The sequence below is a fragment of the Bos indicus x Bos taurus genome, chromosome 10 (assembly GCF_003369695.1).
Source record: "Bos indicus x Bos taurus breed Angus x Brahman F1 hybrid chromosome 10, Bos_hybrid_MaternalHap_v2.0, whole genome shotgun sequence".
Classification (NCBI taxonomy): Eukaryota; Metazoa; Chordata; class Mammalia; order Artiodactyla; family Bovidae; genus Bos; species Bos indicus x Bos taurus.
Genome location: NC_040085.1, coordinates 101,598,029 through 101,615,795, shown reverse-complemented (window position 1 = coordinate 101,615,795; position 17,767 = coordinate 101,598,029). Strand labels below are relative to the sequence as shown.

General features: G+C 52.8%; 1 protein-coding gene across 9 annotated transcripts in view; it reads right to left on the bottom strand.

Annotated features, from left to right (window-relative positions):
- Nucleotides 1-3,132: 3,132 nt before the first annotated feature.
- Nucleotides 3,133-17,767, bottom strand: part of TDP1 (tyrosyl-DNA phosphodiesterase 1) — a 73,023-nt gene continuing 58,388 nt past the window's right edge. For all 9 annotated transcript variants that reach the window (XM_027552707.1, XM_027552705.1, XM_027552704.1 and 6 more), the window contains 2 exons: nt 8,935-9,046; nt 3,133-3,483 (listed from right to left, as the gene is read on the bottom strand). In XM_027552707.1, the coding sequence (XP_027408508.1) occupies nt 3,410-3,483; nt 8,935-9,046 (186 nt within the window). In that variant the 3' untranslated portion in view covers nt 3,133-3,409. The remainder of the gene's footprint in view (nt 3,484-8,934; nt 9,047-17,767) is intronic.

Genomic DNA, 17,767 nt, shown 5'->3' with positions numbered 1-17,767 from the left:
TTATTTGGTGCTCTGGATCCAAGCCACGAAGACTGGACATTTTCCACTGGGGGTTTACCTGCCTTGTGTGGTGCAGACTAAGGCCTGACCTCAGGCCAGAAGTGGTGGAGAAAGAGGAAATTCACCCTGTAGAGGCCTCCCTCACAGTTGTTGACTCCCTTCTTTTGCCTGCTTTTGGTCACTTTCAGGAGATGGATGGTGTAATCTCCACACCACAACTTCTATTTTTATTTCTGAAAGAGTGGGTTCAGTAGGAGCTATTCATCCTACCAGAAGCCTGAACTTATTTGGTCTCCGTTCACAACATTTGATAATGAAATTTCAAACATGTACCAAAGTTTAAAGAATTTTAGAGCAGCAATCTCGACTGTACAAATTTTCCTATATTTTATCATATATCTACTCATCCTTTAATACATCTTATTTTAAAGCATTTCAAAATAAACTGCGACCAACAACCAATACACTTGCCCTCAAGTACTTTAGGGTTTATATATAGAGAGTTTAACAGTTGCTTTTTTTCTTTTTTGATGTAGAATTTTCACACAGTGCCCATATCTGAACTTGTGCATTCTTCGAGTTCTTAAAAAGCAGTTTTACTGGGTTATAATTTACATACAATAAAATAACCAACTTGGTGCATAATTCAAGGGGTTTCGTAAAGTGTAACCAAAGCCACAATCATGATAGAAACCCTTCCGTCACCTCCCGAGTTTCCCTCGTGCCGCCAACCCCTCCCCACACCTGCACTTATTCTTAAGGGCACCCAGTGTGCTGTGGGAAGCAGCCAGGGAGCCACAGTAGGAGCAGGAACTGGAGAGGCAGAGGAGAGGCCGCTCACCACCAAGCGTGCCCTGAAATGCCAGAGAAGACTGGAAGAGTGGAGTTGGGGCTCATGTGGGCTCCTCACAGGGCCCAGGCTGTTTCTAGGCGGGAAGTGGCTCGTGGAATCACAAGGTTCATTCCTGTCTAAGGAAGATTCTGCCAATGGAAGCACAAAGCTGCCCACTTCTTGAATCTGTTACGGTATGAGGTGTTCAGGAAGCAAGAGCCCCTCCGTCTTCAAGAAGGCGGCCTCAGGCAGTTCACAGATCTGAGCCTCAGTTTCTTCGTTTGTGAAACAGACTTCCTCCCAGGGCTCAAGCATCAACTCACCCGTGGGGTCACTTGAACGTGGACTCCCTCCCAACCTCAGTCCCACGTGGCCTCCATGAGGACCCCCTTTCCGGAGGCAGCAGGCAGCGTGGATCCATGCTTTCAGGGCAGGAAGTATGCGGTCTGTAGAGCTGTTAGCTCTGTTCAGAGTCGAGAGCCTGGGCTCTGGGACAAAGGGGTCCCGGGACACAGTCTCCTCTGTAAACAGAGCCCCCTTCTCCTGGAATCCAGAGGCCTCATTGCCACCTGGCTGCAGCCAGGACTCTTCAATCTCCCCCATTTTTCAGAAAAACCCACCTGTGGTAATGTGGGAGGGAGCGGTATTTGCAGGGAGTAGCTCATTTTTCAGAAGACATGGGTTTTGACCCTCGAGTTACATTTCTGTAAATGCCCCAGGGAGAGACTGCCAGCGTGGTACTCATCAAGAATCATCTCGATTTACACTGATAGAGTTCCTGCCCTCACTCAGGAACACCATTTCCTATGATCTTCAAGCAATCCCACCAGGCAGGAAGGATAGCTACGAGCCCCACTTAACAGATAAGAAAGTGAAGACTCAGACGTATCATGAGTCTAAGGTCTCGCCTAAGGTCTCACAGGGTGGAGGGAGCAGAGCTGGGGCTGGGCAAGTCTCATGAACACGTGACTCAGCTTCGCCAATCAGAGGCTGCAAGGGGCTTTGGCTGACACCGCTGGGAAAGACGGGTCTCCTTTCCTCTGGAATGACTGGCCTGCAGCTGTGATGCTCTCTGGCTGGGTGGCTTGTCTGGTGCTGCCTGGAGCCTTGCACTGAGCCCACCCCGACCCGGGGCAGACCGTGCTAGTGGGCATCCCGGGTGGTCAACCACAGTCCTCTGAGTGGACTGAGTGATGCCCACTCAGACGGCTGGGTTCCCATTCTGGGCTGGTCTCATCGTGGCATCCGACTTTACTGTGAGCCCAGGGCTGCTGCTGGGTTCAAATCTGTTAAGGGTTTCAATGTCGTTAAAGCAGAAAGCAGGTTCCAAGAAGGCTTAAGCCTTACTTTTCTTACCAGTGGAAGGAACTGGTTAAATGAATTCAGTGGCTTTTCAACTTCATGTTTTTAAGCAGAATGCAAAACAAAGCAAAAGCAAACCACCCAGATGACACCCTTTACAGAACCCAAAACGTAAGAGAGAAGGAGGCCATCTCTGCCGGGGAGGAGGGGGCAGGAGACCCCAGCCCTGCCCGCCCGGCCGCCTCCTGGTAGCCACAGTACTGTAGCCACAGTACCTCCCCCCACCCCACTTCTGATGTGAACATTGTTGGCCTCTGAGGAACACTCTGAAAAACGAGCATCTTAAAAGAATCTTTCAGAGTTAACAATCAACTGCACTCTAAGTTAAGGGATGAAGAGGCTGAAGACCACTGGAAAGGAGACCCACACAGGAATCCAGGAGGCTCTGGGTCGTCGCAGGACAGCGTGGTTCCCACCCGTGAAGGGCGCTTGGACGAGAAGCGTGGCGACATCCGCTGCGCTGACCCGGGCGGCTGGAGTCCTGGGGGTGTTCTGACCCTTTCTGGGCCTCCGCCCCTCTATGCCAGCTCACCTGCAGGGGCTCCTGCGAGTGGAATACTTGTGTGCTTTGCTAGGGGCCTGTGAGCTGTCTTTTCTGGGCGTTTGTGGGGACGGCTGAGGACAGGGCAGGCAGGGGCTGGTCCCTGAGTGGGGAGGATGAAGTGTCATGGGAAGCTGCTGGATGACGACCGTCAGTCGGCGCGTGGTGTCTGGGGAGCCTCATGGGCCTCAGTGACACACAGCAGGCCCTTCCAGCAACTCTGCCACACACCCAGAAAGCTGAGGCAGGGGTGACGGGTCACACTCCTGCTCTGGAAAGTTTCAGCTGAATCAGAGGCACCCTTTCCAACAGAGCACAACTCACAACGTCAACCTTCCATTCAGAAGCGTTGATGCCACCATGAGAGTCTGCATTACCAGGAAGATCGCTTTGCATCTGTCTATCTATATCCTTTTAATATGCGGAAGTTTAATAGCTTTTATTCCAAGGCATAGAAAAGGGAGTTAAGAAAATATACAATTTTTTTTCAAGTGAGAATGTCAACAGTGACCATTGAAAGGATAACCAACATTCATGTCTGAAAGACTGACCTTTGCAGAGTTTTGTTGGGGGGCTGATAAAACATTAAGGGAAGTGAACACCCATTACAAACAAGGACATCCAACGTTTGGGGCTCAGGCCTTACATGTCAACTTCACAGAGCTTTCCTGCTCTCAGGAGGGAACCCACATGTTCCCATGTGTATCAGGTGCTTTGACATAAGGGATGTTCCAAATCCATGGTCGATCTGGGGGAAAAAAATTACATGAATGTGACACTTATTTGAATATGATTACAGAAAATCCACTCACCTGATAGGATCAAATCACTCACGGGCCGCAGTAGGCATATCACGAGAGTCCTTTTCTGAACTGAGCCCTTTTGGGTAGGAGCTTGCAGTAAAGGTTCATGTTAAGACACGGGAGCGTGAACCCCGGGGTAAATGCTGGCTTGCCACTAAGGTTCCCAAGTCCCTTCACCTCTGAACCTGTCTCCTTACCTGTGCCTAAGCCGTGGAGCCGGCAGTAGGATTAAATGAGACACTGTTGCTGTTTAGTCCCTCGGTCGTGTCCTGCTCTTTCGCAACTCCATGGACTGTAGCCCACCAGGCTCCTCTGTCCATGGGATTTCCCAGGCAAGAATCCTGGAGAAGGTTGCCATTTCCTTCTACAGGGGATCTTCCCAACAGAGGAAACAAACCCACGTTCCTGCATTGGCAGGCGGATTCTTTACCACTGAGCCACCAGGGAAGCCCATTAAATGAGATAAACTGAAGAACTGTGCAAGATGCCGTGTTCCATCTGCATAGAGAACCTAAAAAGGAGGGTGGCTCTTGTTTTCTTCTTTTGAGAAGCTGGAGAAACCAGCAGTGACCACGGGGACAGTCAAGGCCACTTCTCTGCTCTCAGCTGGTCACGGTCACACAGAACCACGAGGCCCAGAGTCACATCCCCGTAACGGTTTTGTTCTGTAATTTAAGGCCAGTGATTGCTGAGCCATGACCATCTCTGTATAATGCCTGTAGACCCACATCGAGGGAAGCAACAGGCCTTGGAATGGTACTGATACAATGGAAAGAAGTGAAATGAAGTCGCTCAGTCGTGGCCGACTCTTAGCGACCCCATGGACTACAGCCCACCAGGCCTTCCATCCATGGGATTTTCCAGGCAAGAGTACTGAGTGGGGTGCCATTGCCTTCTCCATTAACAGCGGCTAGGCATATTATATTTACTTGGAGCTGGTATACTTGGTGACAGCCTTAGTGCCCTCGGACACGGCGTGCTTGTCCAGCTCCCCGAGCAGCAGCAGATGCACGGCAGTTTGGATCTCCCTGGATGTGATAGTCGAGCACTTGTAATGCGCCAGGCGCGATGCCTCGCCAGCGATGCGCTCAAAAATGTCGTTGACGAAGGAGTTCATGATTCCCATGGCCTTGGACGAGATGCCGGTGTCTGGATGGACTTGCTTCAGCACCTTGTACACGTACACGGAGTAGCTCTCCTTGCGGCTGCACTTGCGCTTCTTGCCGTCCTTCTTCTGGGCCTTGGTCACAGCTTTTTTAGAGCCCTTTTTAGGGGCAGGAGCAGACTTAGCCGGTTCAGGCACGTCTATAATGACAACACCCAACAACACAACGGAAAGAAGACCCAGGTTCAAATCCTGCCTTCGTCTCTGTCTGCGGCCTGGGGAAGGCTTGCGGATCTTGGTCTCGGGTTCCCCGTCTGTGAAATGGGAGCTAATTACGCTCGCAACCTCCCAGGATTACTGTGAAGTATGAATGCGAGAACGACTGGGAAGCTCATTCCCAGCATATTGTAGGTGCTCAATAAATGTGAACTTTTTCTTCCAAAGAACCAAAATAATGTGAAAGTGTAAGTTGCTCAGTTGTGTCTGACTCTTTGTGACCCCATGGACTGCAGCCCACCAGGCTTCTCTGTCCATGGAATCTCCAGGCAAGGTAGGGTGTAAACACACTGCAAGGATTAAAAATAAACTCCCCTACTACTGTTCTGGGAAACACGAGTGATGGAACAAGTCTGAAGGGCGGAGTGCTCACTCGGCAGGTCAGCTGGGATGGACCAGCCAGCCGCCCCGGGGGTTGGCGCTGGCTTCTTCTTGAGCAGACACAGATGGCAGCTGGGAGGCTGGCCTGCCTAACAATGACTGCCCCTCACACCGCCCAGCCTCGCCATTTGTCTTGAATAATCATAGACTGAACGTGCAAACAGCAGCTCCCAGCAGCAGGAGCAGCCAAAGAATGCCCAAGGTGGCAACACGTTATCAGAACCCTGTTCTCTAGCCTCTGGCCTCCGGATGGTTTGAAAGCAGGAAACCACACTTGCTGTTAATTTCCCTGAGAGGCAGGGGGCTAGCAGGGCTGGAGACCCGACTCTCTGGCTACTCACTGGCCACTCTCTTGCCCTAGAAACACCATCTTCTGCGTCTGCACGTCCCTGCACTTCCTCCTCTTTCCCTGCAAACTGCTCTGTGGGGTAACGGCAGCTGTGCTTCACCCTGGGCAGGACACACTCTGACCCTTGCTGTCTCCCCAGGGCAGGGTCTGTGACACACAGGCATCTCCTAGTGACTTAAAGGGCCACCACCGCACTTAGAGCACGCCCTCCAACAACCTGGGTTTGGAATGTGCGGGTCCACTTATGTGCAGATTTTTTTCTCAATAAACATGTACTACATGATCAGGGGTTGGTCAAATCTGGGGATGTGGAATCGGGGACATAGAGTGCTTGTCATGGGACTCGAGCATCTGAGGATTTTGTATCCGGGGGGTCCTGGAGCCACCCACTGTGGACACCAATGGGGACTGTATTCCTTTCCTTCAAGATAAGCCAGTAATGTCCAAGTGAGGACCTGGAAACCACCCGCCGGGAAAATCCCATGCTCTGTTTTATAAATAAACAAATGTCTGTATTTCTTGGGCAGGTCCTTTTCCATGCTGGCTGGAAGGCCCTCCACAACCTTGGGGGAAAGGGACACACAAAAAATGCCAACATGGAGGGGTGCGGGGTTGTGAAGTCAGCATTGCCACTCACTGGCTGGGATGAAGGCCTGTTTCAGGCGAGCCTCCTCGCCTGCCCCACGAGAGCGCGTGCCTTGTGACAGTCGTGTGTGTATATGGAATGCTTGTTAGTGTTGGTTAGGTGCTGTGCTCTGCCAGGCGGGCTTCCCAGTTGGCCGGGAGGTAAACAATCTGCCTACCAATAAAGGAGATGTGGGTTCAATCCCAGGGTCAGGAAGATGCCCTGGAGAAGGGAATGGCAACCCACCCCAGTATTCTGCCTGGGAAATCCCATGGACTGAGGAGCCTGGTAGGCTACAGTCCACGGGGTCGCAAGAGAGTCTGACACAACTGAGCAACTAAACACCACCACCATGCTAGACAAAGCCGAGGGCCTCTCCAGGTTACAGTCCAGAGGGGAGGCAGACCGGGGAACGCCCTGCCGCTGGGACGCTGACCCTCACCTGTCTGGGCTGACTGGGAACTGCTGGCACGTTTTTCTGGGACCCACCGCTGGAGGGCTCGTCTCAGTAGGTCTGGGCCAGGCCTGGCAAGGTGCCCCTTTGTCAGGGCAGTGCCCAAGGCCCAAAGCTAAGCACACATGTAGCCCAGGTGGCTAAGCCGAAGGCCGTCATCACATGGGTCTTCCCTACCACCGATATGTTTATTCAGGAGAACTGGGAGGTCGGGGGGCAGGAAGGAGGGAACAGAACGGAAAAACAAGAGAAAGGAAAAAAGACAAAGGCACAGCCCAAAGCCAGAAGGGGAATGAGGGCATCAGGTCACGTCCTGGGTTAGGGTCTGTCCTGCACGAGTCTCAGGCTCTTTGTCAGTTCATCAGGGTCGGGGAGAGAACGACCGTCCACTCCCTGCTGTAACTGCATCGGACATTTTAAGTGCCAGAAACAGTGGCTAACAGCAACTGGATGCCAATTCTGAGCTGGACACTGGGTTAGATGCTTTCAAGACCTCATCTCAGTCACTTTTCAGCAGTGAGCTGTGCGCTCTCATTTTCTCATTTTGCAAATGGAAACACTAAGGCCTAGAGAAGGCAAACCACCAGCCAAGGTCACGCGATAAGCTGTCAGGCTGGTGCATAAACACCAGGACCTAAAGCAGTATTTTCCATCTGTGAGCTGGAGGTGGGGAGGAGTCGTCACGGATTCCTTGAAATTCTGACAGAACCTCTTGCTAGTAAAAAACAAATATGGTGAATTTACAACAACATACTTAGAGGACTCAGAAAAATACACATGGCTTGGAAGGAAGGGAACAAGAAGGCCTTTGGAAGCTGTCCATGTGACCAGAGAGAGGAAGCCGGCTGTGTGAGGCAGGAGGGGCTTTGTCAGACGAGCCCAGATAACCTGAGAAAGGGGCCCTTGGAAGGGCAGGCTTGGCTCAGCATGGAAGCCAGAGTGAGTGAGGCTGGGAGGCGGCTGGGACCCAGCCAGCCTTGGTCAGGGAAGGAAGGGCCCACCAGGCAAGGCCAGCCCCACTCAGGAATCCGAGGTTTTGCAGTATCAATGGGATGATGTCACTAATACTGTCCAATCAAAACTCAAACTTGTCCTGTTCACATCTAGCATTTGCTCAAAGACTGTGGACTATATCCGGCTACCCTACAGGTAGGGTAGGATCTGCCCCGTCCTGATTGTATTCCTTCTCCCCCTGCGTGAACCTGGTGAAGCGTGAACTCGCCTCAAAGCCAGACTTCCCGGGGCTGAGAGAAGCGCTCTGGGGCTGGAGGGGCCGCGTCAGAGCAGGCGCGGAGGTGGGGCCGCCCACCCCGGCCAGCCTCCCTCCAGAACACTGGGAACCCGTGCCAAGACGCCGCCGACTTCCTCTGCGAAAAAGACCTGGTCTCTGACCTTAAAGTCCTCGCCTAGTGCAGCAGTTTTCAGAGGGTGACTTGGGGACCTACCTTTCAAGGGGTGGGGGTACACCTGTAAAGTCAAAATGAGGGCCATCCTAACATTAAGTCGTCACCGGTCACTGCGCCTGGGTGTACAGAGGCTGCCCGACGTGGGTGGCAGCAAGGAGCAGCGGTGAGAACCCAGCTGTGAGCCCAGACAGCAAACGCGTCTGCAAAGTGGGGAACAAGGCCATCTTCCAAACCAACCTGAGTTGGCGGATAGTCATTTTAGATATTTTTAAATATATCAATGGGCTTATTATTATTTTTTTTTGTGAGCAAGGCCCGTAGCTTTATTTTCAACAGGGGCTTTTATACCGTAAGTTACACATAGAGGATAATGCTGCTGCTAAGTCGCTTCAGTCGTGTCCAACTCTGTGAGACCCCATAGATGGTAGCCCACCAGGCTCTGCCCTCCCTGGGATTCTCCAGGCAAGAACACTGGAGTGGGTTGCCATTTCCTTCTCCTATTATTTTAAAATAAGTCAATAAGTACTTTAAAATTTATTGGCTTTAATTTCTTTATGACAAATATCAACAGCTATAGAAACCCATGTAAAGGAAAGCTGTCTGTGGTCCTTGATTAGTAAGGGCACAGGGGGTTCTGAGACCCAGAGGCTTGAGAGCCGTGTTTCCGGGGCCACGAACCTGTGCTCCCAGAGCAGCCCCCCAGCCAGGCTCCTGCCAAGAGCCCACCCACGGCTCTCCCCGAGCGCCATTGTCTCTGCGCTGGCACTCACACCCGAGTGTCTATGTCCCCTGGGTCTCACCTCTGTCTCCGTAAAGTTCTGGAGGTAGGTCGTATGGCACAGGGAAGGAGGCTGTGGGCTCCTGGCTGCTCCCAGAGAAGAATTTCTGTTTCACTTTGAAACTGTCCAGGCCCTGCAGACACACAGAATCTATAATGCATCTCATTTTCTGGAAGAAGTTCCCAAAGATGCAATTATATTTTTATGATGCTCACAACAGAATTCAGAGCTATTTTTGTGCTTGTTTCAGAGCTGCTTCTGATATCGGTTAGGTCAAATATATCTACGACACTGCAAATCACTCTTTCCTAAAAATGAGATGTCCAAGTTTCGGAAAATAAATTATAGTAAAGCTTGCAAAAGTTTAATAAAAGTATATAAAGATATATGAGAAAACAAAATTTGGGGGCTGTTATAGCCCATTTTGGAGAAGGCAATGGCACCCCACTCCAGGACTCCTGCCTGGAAAATCCCATGGATGGAGGAGCCTAGTAGGCTGCCGTCCATGGAGTCGCTGAGGGTCGGACATGACTGAGCGACTTCCCTTTCACTTTTCACTTTCATGCAATGGCGAAGGAAATGGCAACCCACTCCAGTGTTCTTGCCTGGAGAATCCCAAGGACCGGGGAGCCTGGTGGGCTGCCATCTGTGGGGCTGCACAGAGTTAGACACGACTGAAGCGACTTAGCAGCAGCAGCAGAGCCCATCTCTACCGACCTCTGTGTACAGCAGCAGGGAGTATGTAGAAGATACTGTCAAACACTTCGAATACTTTCAGTATTGCTGTAGTAATGGGCTGCTCACTCTGGTGAAGTATAAAAGTTGCTTTCATGTATAATGAAAGTGTCCAAGATAACGGGATAGGAATGTAACAGTGAGAACTCAACAAGACCCACCAAATGAAGGCTGAGTCTAAGAACTCCAGAAGAGGCTCGTACTAACTTCGGATCCTCATCAGGATGCAAGGCCAGGTGCCGAACCCGGCTGATGTTCACACTGCTCCTGCCTCCTGACACGGGGCCTGCCCGGCACGTGGGCACTCTGGAGGTCAGCTGGGCGCTCCCCACACCACTGACCATCCCCCGACCCCTTCCCGGATGACCCCAGCACAGTGTTTCTGCCTCATTCCTCTGGCCACCTGTTCACACTCATGTTGTTCCTTCTCATCCTAGACGCCCACAGATCAAACGGGGCTCTGTCTCCAGAACCCACACAAAGTGCTAGCCCTACAGTTCCTGTCTTGGTGAGCACACAACTTAGACTTGGGTAGAAGAGGCTGCTCCTTCCTGGGCACAGGGGAGGGAATGGTAAGCGTCAGTGCTGTGTGGACCTGGCCTTCGGGCAACCCGGGCTGAGTCTGTGCGGGTAGTAAGGGCTGTGAGTGGCTCAGGCTGCACTCATTCACCCCACTCATGAATCCTTGAGCCCCTCTTCTGTGTCAGCCTGTACTCAACGTACAGGAGTTGCCACAACTGTCAATCCCTGTTCTCACGGGATGTACAGTCTAATGGGGAGACGTTAAACAAACACATTTATAGAAGTCAAATAACTAATTACAATTTGTGACAGGTGCTGTGAATAACAACAGAGGAGTCCTAGAAAATAGGAGGCCTGTTTTAGATCTGTCGGGGACGGGTGCTCAGCGGAAGTCCCCCTAAGAAGGTGATATTTTAATCAAGCTTTGAAAGTGAATTGCATTTGGTCAGGTGAGGGTGGGTCCAGGAGGAGGCCACAGGGTCCCCAGTGGCCCAGAGGCGGCCGGGAACTTGCGAGAGGAACTAAACGAGGTGGCCGTGGGGGACGCCGGGCCACGTGTCCACCAGGCCTCCACCTCCTCATCGTGAGATGGACCTCAGTCACGTCTGACTCTGCCACGCTCCTCGGCCACGGGATTTCCCAGGCAAGACTACTGGGGTGTGTTTCCATGCTCTCCTCCAGGGCATCTTCCCCACCAGGGACTGAAACTGCATCTCCTGCACTGACAGGTAGATTCTTTACCATTTGCAACTCCTGGAACACCCCAATCTTCTGGATGTTATTGCATTAACACGTCTCACTTCAACACCCAGCACAAGCCTTGACGCGTAGTTGGTGGTCAAGAAATGTTGAGCTGCAAAAATGGGGTTAAAGGACCTTCCCCGCTCACTTTCTGGGCATCTGCACGGAAGCCAACGCAGCAACGTGCACGGAAGCGCCGCAGGCAGGAGGGGACGTGCAGGGAGGCAGGGGTGATGCCCCGCCCCAGATGCGGGTGAGTAAAGCTGCAAAAGGCAACACGTGAGATACAGGCAGAGTCTGCGCAGAAAAGGAAGAAAGGACCTTGTAACAGTGGTCACTTAAGAAAAGCGCCACAGAAAATATTTTTCCTGGACCTTGAAAAGTTGATATAATTCTGATGAACGAAGAGCTAGCAGGGAGCACCATCAGGGGAGGCCAGCCTGAGGGAAGGCCCTGCAGGGGACGGTGAGGGAGGCGAGGCGGGGGGGCGCTGGGGACGCTGGGGAGGGAACACGGTGGCAGGCTGCAGAGGGGGAATGCTGTGGACACCTGCAGCTTCTCCCTGTTGAATCGGGCCGTCTCCTCTGGCCTGAGTCAGGGATGCGGGGAAGAGACCACCCTTCTCTGGGGAGCTCCTCTCGCTACAGGAACCACTGACTGAAACTGCCCAACCTGTTCAGGAACGACAGTCACGCCTTGCATGAGTTATCTTATTAAGAGGTCCCGGCAAGGAACGCAGAACAAGCTACCCGAACTGGAAGCATTTTGGAAAGGCTAAAACGGGAGAAGAGACTCCAGCCCAAGCGTCCAGCAGCCTCCCAGAATCCTCTGTGCTGGAATCCATCTCGGCTGAGCAATGCTTGCGCCGCCAGGAAGGACCCTGAGTCAGTGACCGGCCAGAGACAACCTGGAAACTAGCGCAGTCACCACAAAGGCTGGGACGGTGGGCCACACGGCACAGCGGTCCTTCTGGGCTCCCTCTCCCGCCTGCTCTGCACCCGGGCGCCCCTTCTCAATAAGGTCTCTTGCTTGGTCAGCACGTGTCTCCCTGGACAATTCATTTCTGAGTGTTAGACGAGAGCCCTCCTCGGGGCTATGGAAGGCAACAACTTGCAACAGTTCGGCAGGCGTGAGCCCCAGCTGCAGACCGAGCTCCACGTCCTGCAAATGGAGACAGGAGCCCCGAGGACACCGCCCAGACCTCTGGGTTCAGCCCCGCCTGAAGCAAGTTCCAGCTGGTTATCCTTCACTTACAGCACGGGGTGTCGCAGGACCCTGGTGAGAGTGGCCTTTACTGTGATGTACAGTGAGGAGTTGCAGAAGGTTTTCTGAGCAAGTAAGTTCCACTATAAAGGCAGACATGGCAACCTACTCCAGTATCTTTGCCTGGGAAATCCCATGGACAGAGGAGCCTGGCGGGCTACAGTACACGGGGTCACAAAGAGTCAGATACGACTTAGCAACTGAATAACAAGGCAGGATGAGCCAAATTCTGGAAACCCTGGCCCTTGACCTCCTAAAAAAAAAAAAAACAGGCCAGAGGTTGGGAAGTGATGCCTATTAATGATTATCAAAAACTTTATCGAGTTTCAGGCAAAAAATGACTTCCCTCTTGTTTAGCTCCTGGCTTACTTGTGTTACTTCTCAAATGTGCATGGTGAGGGATGATCAATCTTTACAGCTCAGACCCAGATCACAAGCCCCCCTGTGCCATTCTGTGGTGGCTGATTCACACGCCAGGAGCTTTGAGCCGATCATGCCTGACAGGAAGCAATGTGCTTTTCCCTAGACTGCCATTTCTGACCCCAATTCTAGGGCATCATATATTTACATTTTAAAGAGTGCCACTCTCCCCTTCAATCTGGATGTCAAATAATTCGAGGGTGTCTTCTAATTATCATCATTTATATATCATAGTGGTACCAGTTGGCATTTTACAGAACAGAGGACGGCACCCTCCCAGGCACAGGTCACGTTGAAGACAGCTATTATGACAATACAGTGATAATACGCCGGGTGAGAGGGTGGACATGAACCGCGCATGAGAAATTACTGGCTTTTCCCTCCACCAGTTCGGGGAGGGAAAGAGCTGGTTCTCACTGTGACGGATTAGGCTTAGCAGCTTAGCTCAATCACAGAGAACAAGCAGGCTCACGTTTCAGTTTGAGATGTAATTTATGTTTTTAGTTGCATCTAACCGAGTAGCATCCTCAAGCAGTAAAACCCTAGGCAAACGTTCCTGGGTGAACACTAGCGCAGATGAACCTTCCGGAAGGAGTGCCTTTCATCACAGATGCGCTGATTGGCAAGGAAGCGAGTTACAGGAAGGTGGCTCTCTCGCTTTTCCTGAAGCATATTGTCTTCAGTGCCTCCAGCTGGGGGCTTTGGAAAAGCTTTGTGGAGGAGTGTACCCCTTGCAGGGCCAAGAGGGATGGGCTCTTGAGAAGCGAGGGGCTGACTGTGAGAGTGTGGAGGATGTTCTGGAAGGGGAAAAAGTAATACTGCGCCATCATGGGTGTGACATCAAGATTTCGGTTCTCCTAAAGCTCAGTCTCCGCCCTCCACTGAACGGCTGTGTCTACATGCTGGTTTATGAACTATGACCTGGGCCCAGCACTTGCTAAGTACCTGGGGCTGCTGTAAACACTTCGCACGTAACCACTCTTCATTCTCAAATGATCGCCCCCGTCACGGCGGAGAAGAAGGAAGCCCAAAGAAATGAGCAGGCTGAGTCTCATGGCTCATGTGGGGCTGCAGCCCGCCTCTGTCACTCTGGCCCCTACAGACCTCAAGTCCCTGAGCCTTCATACCCTGTGCTCAGGGAGGGCCCCTTCTCGGTCCTTGGAATCTCTCCAATTCTGTGCTGTCTCTCTGAGCCACTTCTGAGCACGAAGCAGGCCCGGGGGGTCACAGCTAGGAGACGGCCATCGCTGCCACAGCCCGCCGCACTGGGGGCCGACAGGCACTGGAGCGTGGGGGGGCCGGGGTGGGGCAGAAAGCAGGGGCTGGTGGTGGGAGGCACGCTGCTCCCATTCACTGTGTGCTGCCCCTGAGAACCTGGGACGCTGCCTCCTGGACCTCGGACGCCTTCAAGGCAGAGAGACGCAGACCCTGACGGGGGGCAGAAACCGCTTCAGGAGGAGGTGGGAGCCGAGGCGGGGGGGATGGGATGGGTCCCAGGCAGCAGAGACCAGGAGCAGCAGGGGCAGTGGAGGCTGTGCCCGGCAGAGGGACAGGACGTGGGGACTGCACGTGGACCGGTGAGCGGCGGGGCGAGGCCGGGACGTGGTCCTTTCAGTTGAGCAGAAGAACACGAGGGGTTGCAAAGAAACATCACCTGAAACCTGGTGCTCAGCCGTGGCCTCCCGGGGAACTCTGAGAGCCCGAGCCACGCGCTGGGCTCTGGGCAGGTTGGCAGAGGTGGTGCAGGGAGAGCGAGGGGACGGTTAAGGTGGGGGCACTTGTAAATTTTGTTAGTTCTTCCAGCCAGAGCCATGCTTGGCAACAGAAATAAAAAACGTTTAACCAGAACGGAGAAGAGAGAAAGTAAAGGCGTGAAGACTGAAAGCTGGTGGCGTCGGTTTGCAGCGCTTTTGCTTCTGATCACAGGAAAGAGAACCCACCGTCTCAGGAGCAAGAGAGCCTGGGGCTGAGCTGGCTATCAGCCCTGGGACAAAGGCAGGGATGCTCAGGACATCGGGCCACCGTTCTGAGATGGTTTCTGCGTTATTCCCAGAGGTGGGGTGAGTTCTGGACAGAGCACTGCGCAGTCCAGTCAGTGCCTATGTTCGTGCTCAGTAAACACCAAAACGCACAGGTTCACAGAGGGAAAACTTGTGTCTCCCTGAAACACTCGCAGACGCCTGACAGTTGAGAACACAGCTACTGCTCTTTGAAATCACGAGGTGATCTTTCCTATATTGAGATTTTTCTGAACCTAGATGAATCCGTCTAACCTAAAAGTTAAATACGCCTCAATTAAAGGTGTGGAGTCCTGCCCCAAGGCCACAGGTGCAACGCCTTACACGACGGCCACAAAAGCAGAGACTGGGACCAAGGTTGCCCCTGAAGCCGACTGAGCTCCTGTGTAACCACGGCCAAAAGCTCCTCTGATATCACCAGCAGGCCTCCTGACCCCGTATTAGGCGGAAATGCTCACCCCGGTAGTCACCGTATAGGGACCTAACCAATCACCTAATGGTCATCTGCCAGCAGGAATTTTCTGTCTTGAGGCATAAGAGTTGGCTGCTAACCCACAAAAAACGCCCGCTCTGCCTGGCCTGTCAGGAGGAGGCGGCCCACTGCACTTGCAGTGCCCGCTTTCTCTCTGCTCTTCGTTCTTAATAAACTCACTCCCTTCTGAAATGCTCTGCGTCTGGAAATCCCTTCCCAACCTGCATCCAGACTGCCACGACAAAAGGGACAACTCAAAAAACATTATAAAAGTGGAAGGGTGAAGTCAGACTGTAAAGGAATAAGGTCTTCACTGAACAAACATTTGTCAAGCACCTACTGTGAGCAACAGCCAAGGGGAGCAGAGTCAAATGTGCCCTGACATTAATCCCCAAAGGTCTTGAAAGTGTTCCCGATCAAAAAGAAAGCTGCTGACTCCACGCTCTATGACAAGTTAGGTTAACCTCAAAACGATGTGTTTACTGAGTCACACATTTAAAAGCCACAGAATGGACTTCCCTGTGGTCCAGCTGTTAAAGACTCCACACTCCCAGTGCAGGGGGCCCTGGTTTGATCCCTGGTCAGGGAACAAAATCCCACATGCCATAACTAAAGATCCCGCATACTGCAGCTAAGGCCTGGTACAGCCAGAGGAAAAAAAAAAAGCAGAAAAAATGGGAACACATCAGTATTTGGCTACCGGGAACTTGTCGGCTTTCAGATCAATCCCAGAACTTTCCAATGGCATCATTATCATGAATAGGAAGTGCAGGCTCTCCATCGCTGCAGTCTGTAGGCCAGGCAGTGTCTGCTCACGCGCTTCCGGAACAACCGGCCCCTAAGACGGCCAAGGAAAGGAGAGCCGTCGGCTTCCCACGGGTGGCACCTGCTGTGCTTGAGGCTGAGCCCATGCTGAGCACAAAACCTGACCACGTGCAATGCTGGCCTCAAGTCCGAGTTCAGGAACGCAGATGTCGGGATGGTCCGCTGATGAAGGACAGAAGTGGCGATTCTGGCTGCTGCTAACTCAGAAAAGCGGGTGTTTCACACATGGAGTTCTGCCCGGGGGCCACAAAGGAGGGCTGATCTCCAGAAACTGGGTCTGGATGATGTCCAGTCACAAGAGCAACTCGAGAACTGGGTGTTATGTAAGTCTCTGGCAAACATGTAGCGAAACATATCAAAAGGCTTATCTTGACAGCACTGAAGGAAGAAACCCAAAGACAGGAATCACACCGGGCCTCAGACTGCACCACTCCCAGCAGCCATTCAGGACAATGGCCAACACAGAATGGTTAAGACACTGAATGAATACATAGGGACTGTTATTTTAAGTAAGGTAACAGACTCCCACGACAGTGAACATGAGGCTGTGTGCACATGCGTCAGCTTCAACAGACGCTACAGGTGAGCTACCCCATGCTGCAAACGGTTCCTGATGAGATCCTTGAGCATCTACTATGACCAACCTTGACAGCCTATTAAAAAGCAGAGACATCACTTTGCTGATAAAGGTCCATCTAGTCGAAGCTATGTTTATCCAGTAGTCACGTATGGATGTGAGAGCTGGACCATAAGGAAGGCTGAGCGCCGAAGAATTGATGCTTTTGAACTGTGGTGTTGGAGGAGACTCTTGAGAGTCCCTTGGACTGCAAGGAGATCCAACCAGTCCATTCTGAAGGAGATCAGTCCTGAATATTCACTGGAAGGACTGATGCTGAAGCTGAAGCTCCAATACTTTGGCCACCTGGTGAGAAGAGTCGACTTATTGGAAAAGACCGTGATGCTGGGAAAGACTGAAGGCAGGAGGAGAAGGGGCGACAGAGGATGAGATGGTTGGATGGCATCACCGACTTGATGGAGGTAAGTCTGAGCAAGCTCTGGGAGATAGTGAAGGATGGGGAAGCCTGGTGTGCTGAAGCCCATGGGGTCGCAAAGAGTCGGACACGACTGAGCAACTGAGGACCACCACCACCACCCAACACCCCTTCGATTAAATCCACATCGCCCACATCGTCACTGCTCTGCGTAACTGTCCTCCTCACACAAAGGGGTGAGGGTGCTCCAGGAACCTCACGGGAGCGACACGAACGGACAGACTTCAGGGAGAGCCCCCGTGTGCCAGGCCCTCCTGTGAGAGCAGCTCCCAGCCCCGCTGAGGAGACGCCTGAGTCAACAATGACAACACAGGGCGCCCGGGACAAGCCCCGGTTTTCGAGGCCGTGGGGCGCAGAGGAGCAGCACCTGCAGTGGAGACGAGAGAGACGGGGGTTGGGGGAGGCGGGGAGCCTCAGGGGCCGTCCATAATATGGATTAAGGCTCCCGAGAAGGGGGGCGCGGGATACCGGGGAACCAGCAAACATCACCCGCGTGTCTCTAGGGCGTCTCCATGAGATTCCTGTTTGCATCAGTGGGCTGAGTAAAGACGACCCCCAACACTGTGTGGGCCCAACCCCATCAGTGGGGAGCCCGGAATGTTAAGAAAGAGGCCAAGGCAGGGCTGCCTGGCTGGGACAGTGGCACAGGCCTCCCGAGAGAAGACCCCGCTTCGTCTGCCTTCTTGGAGGCGGCGGGAGGTGCTTGCAAAGCCGACCGTGCGGGAGGCCACCCCAGGCAGCGAGTCCAGGGACGAGCCGGGTGCACTCAGAGCAGGGAGGGCCTCTCCTTCACAAGCTAAGTCTCG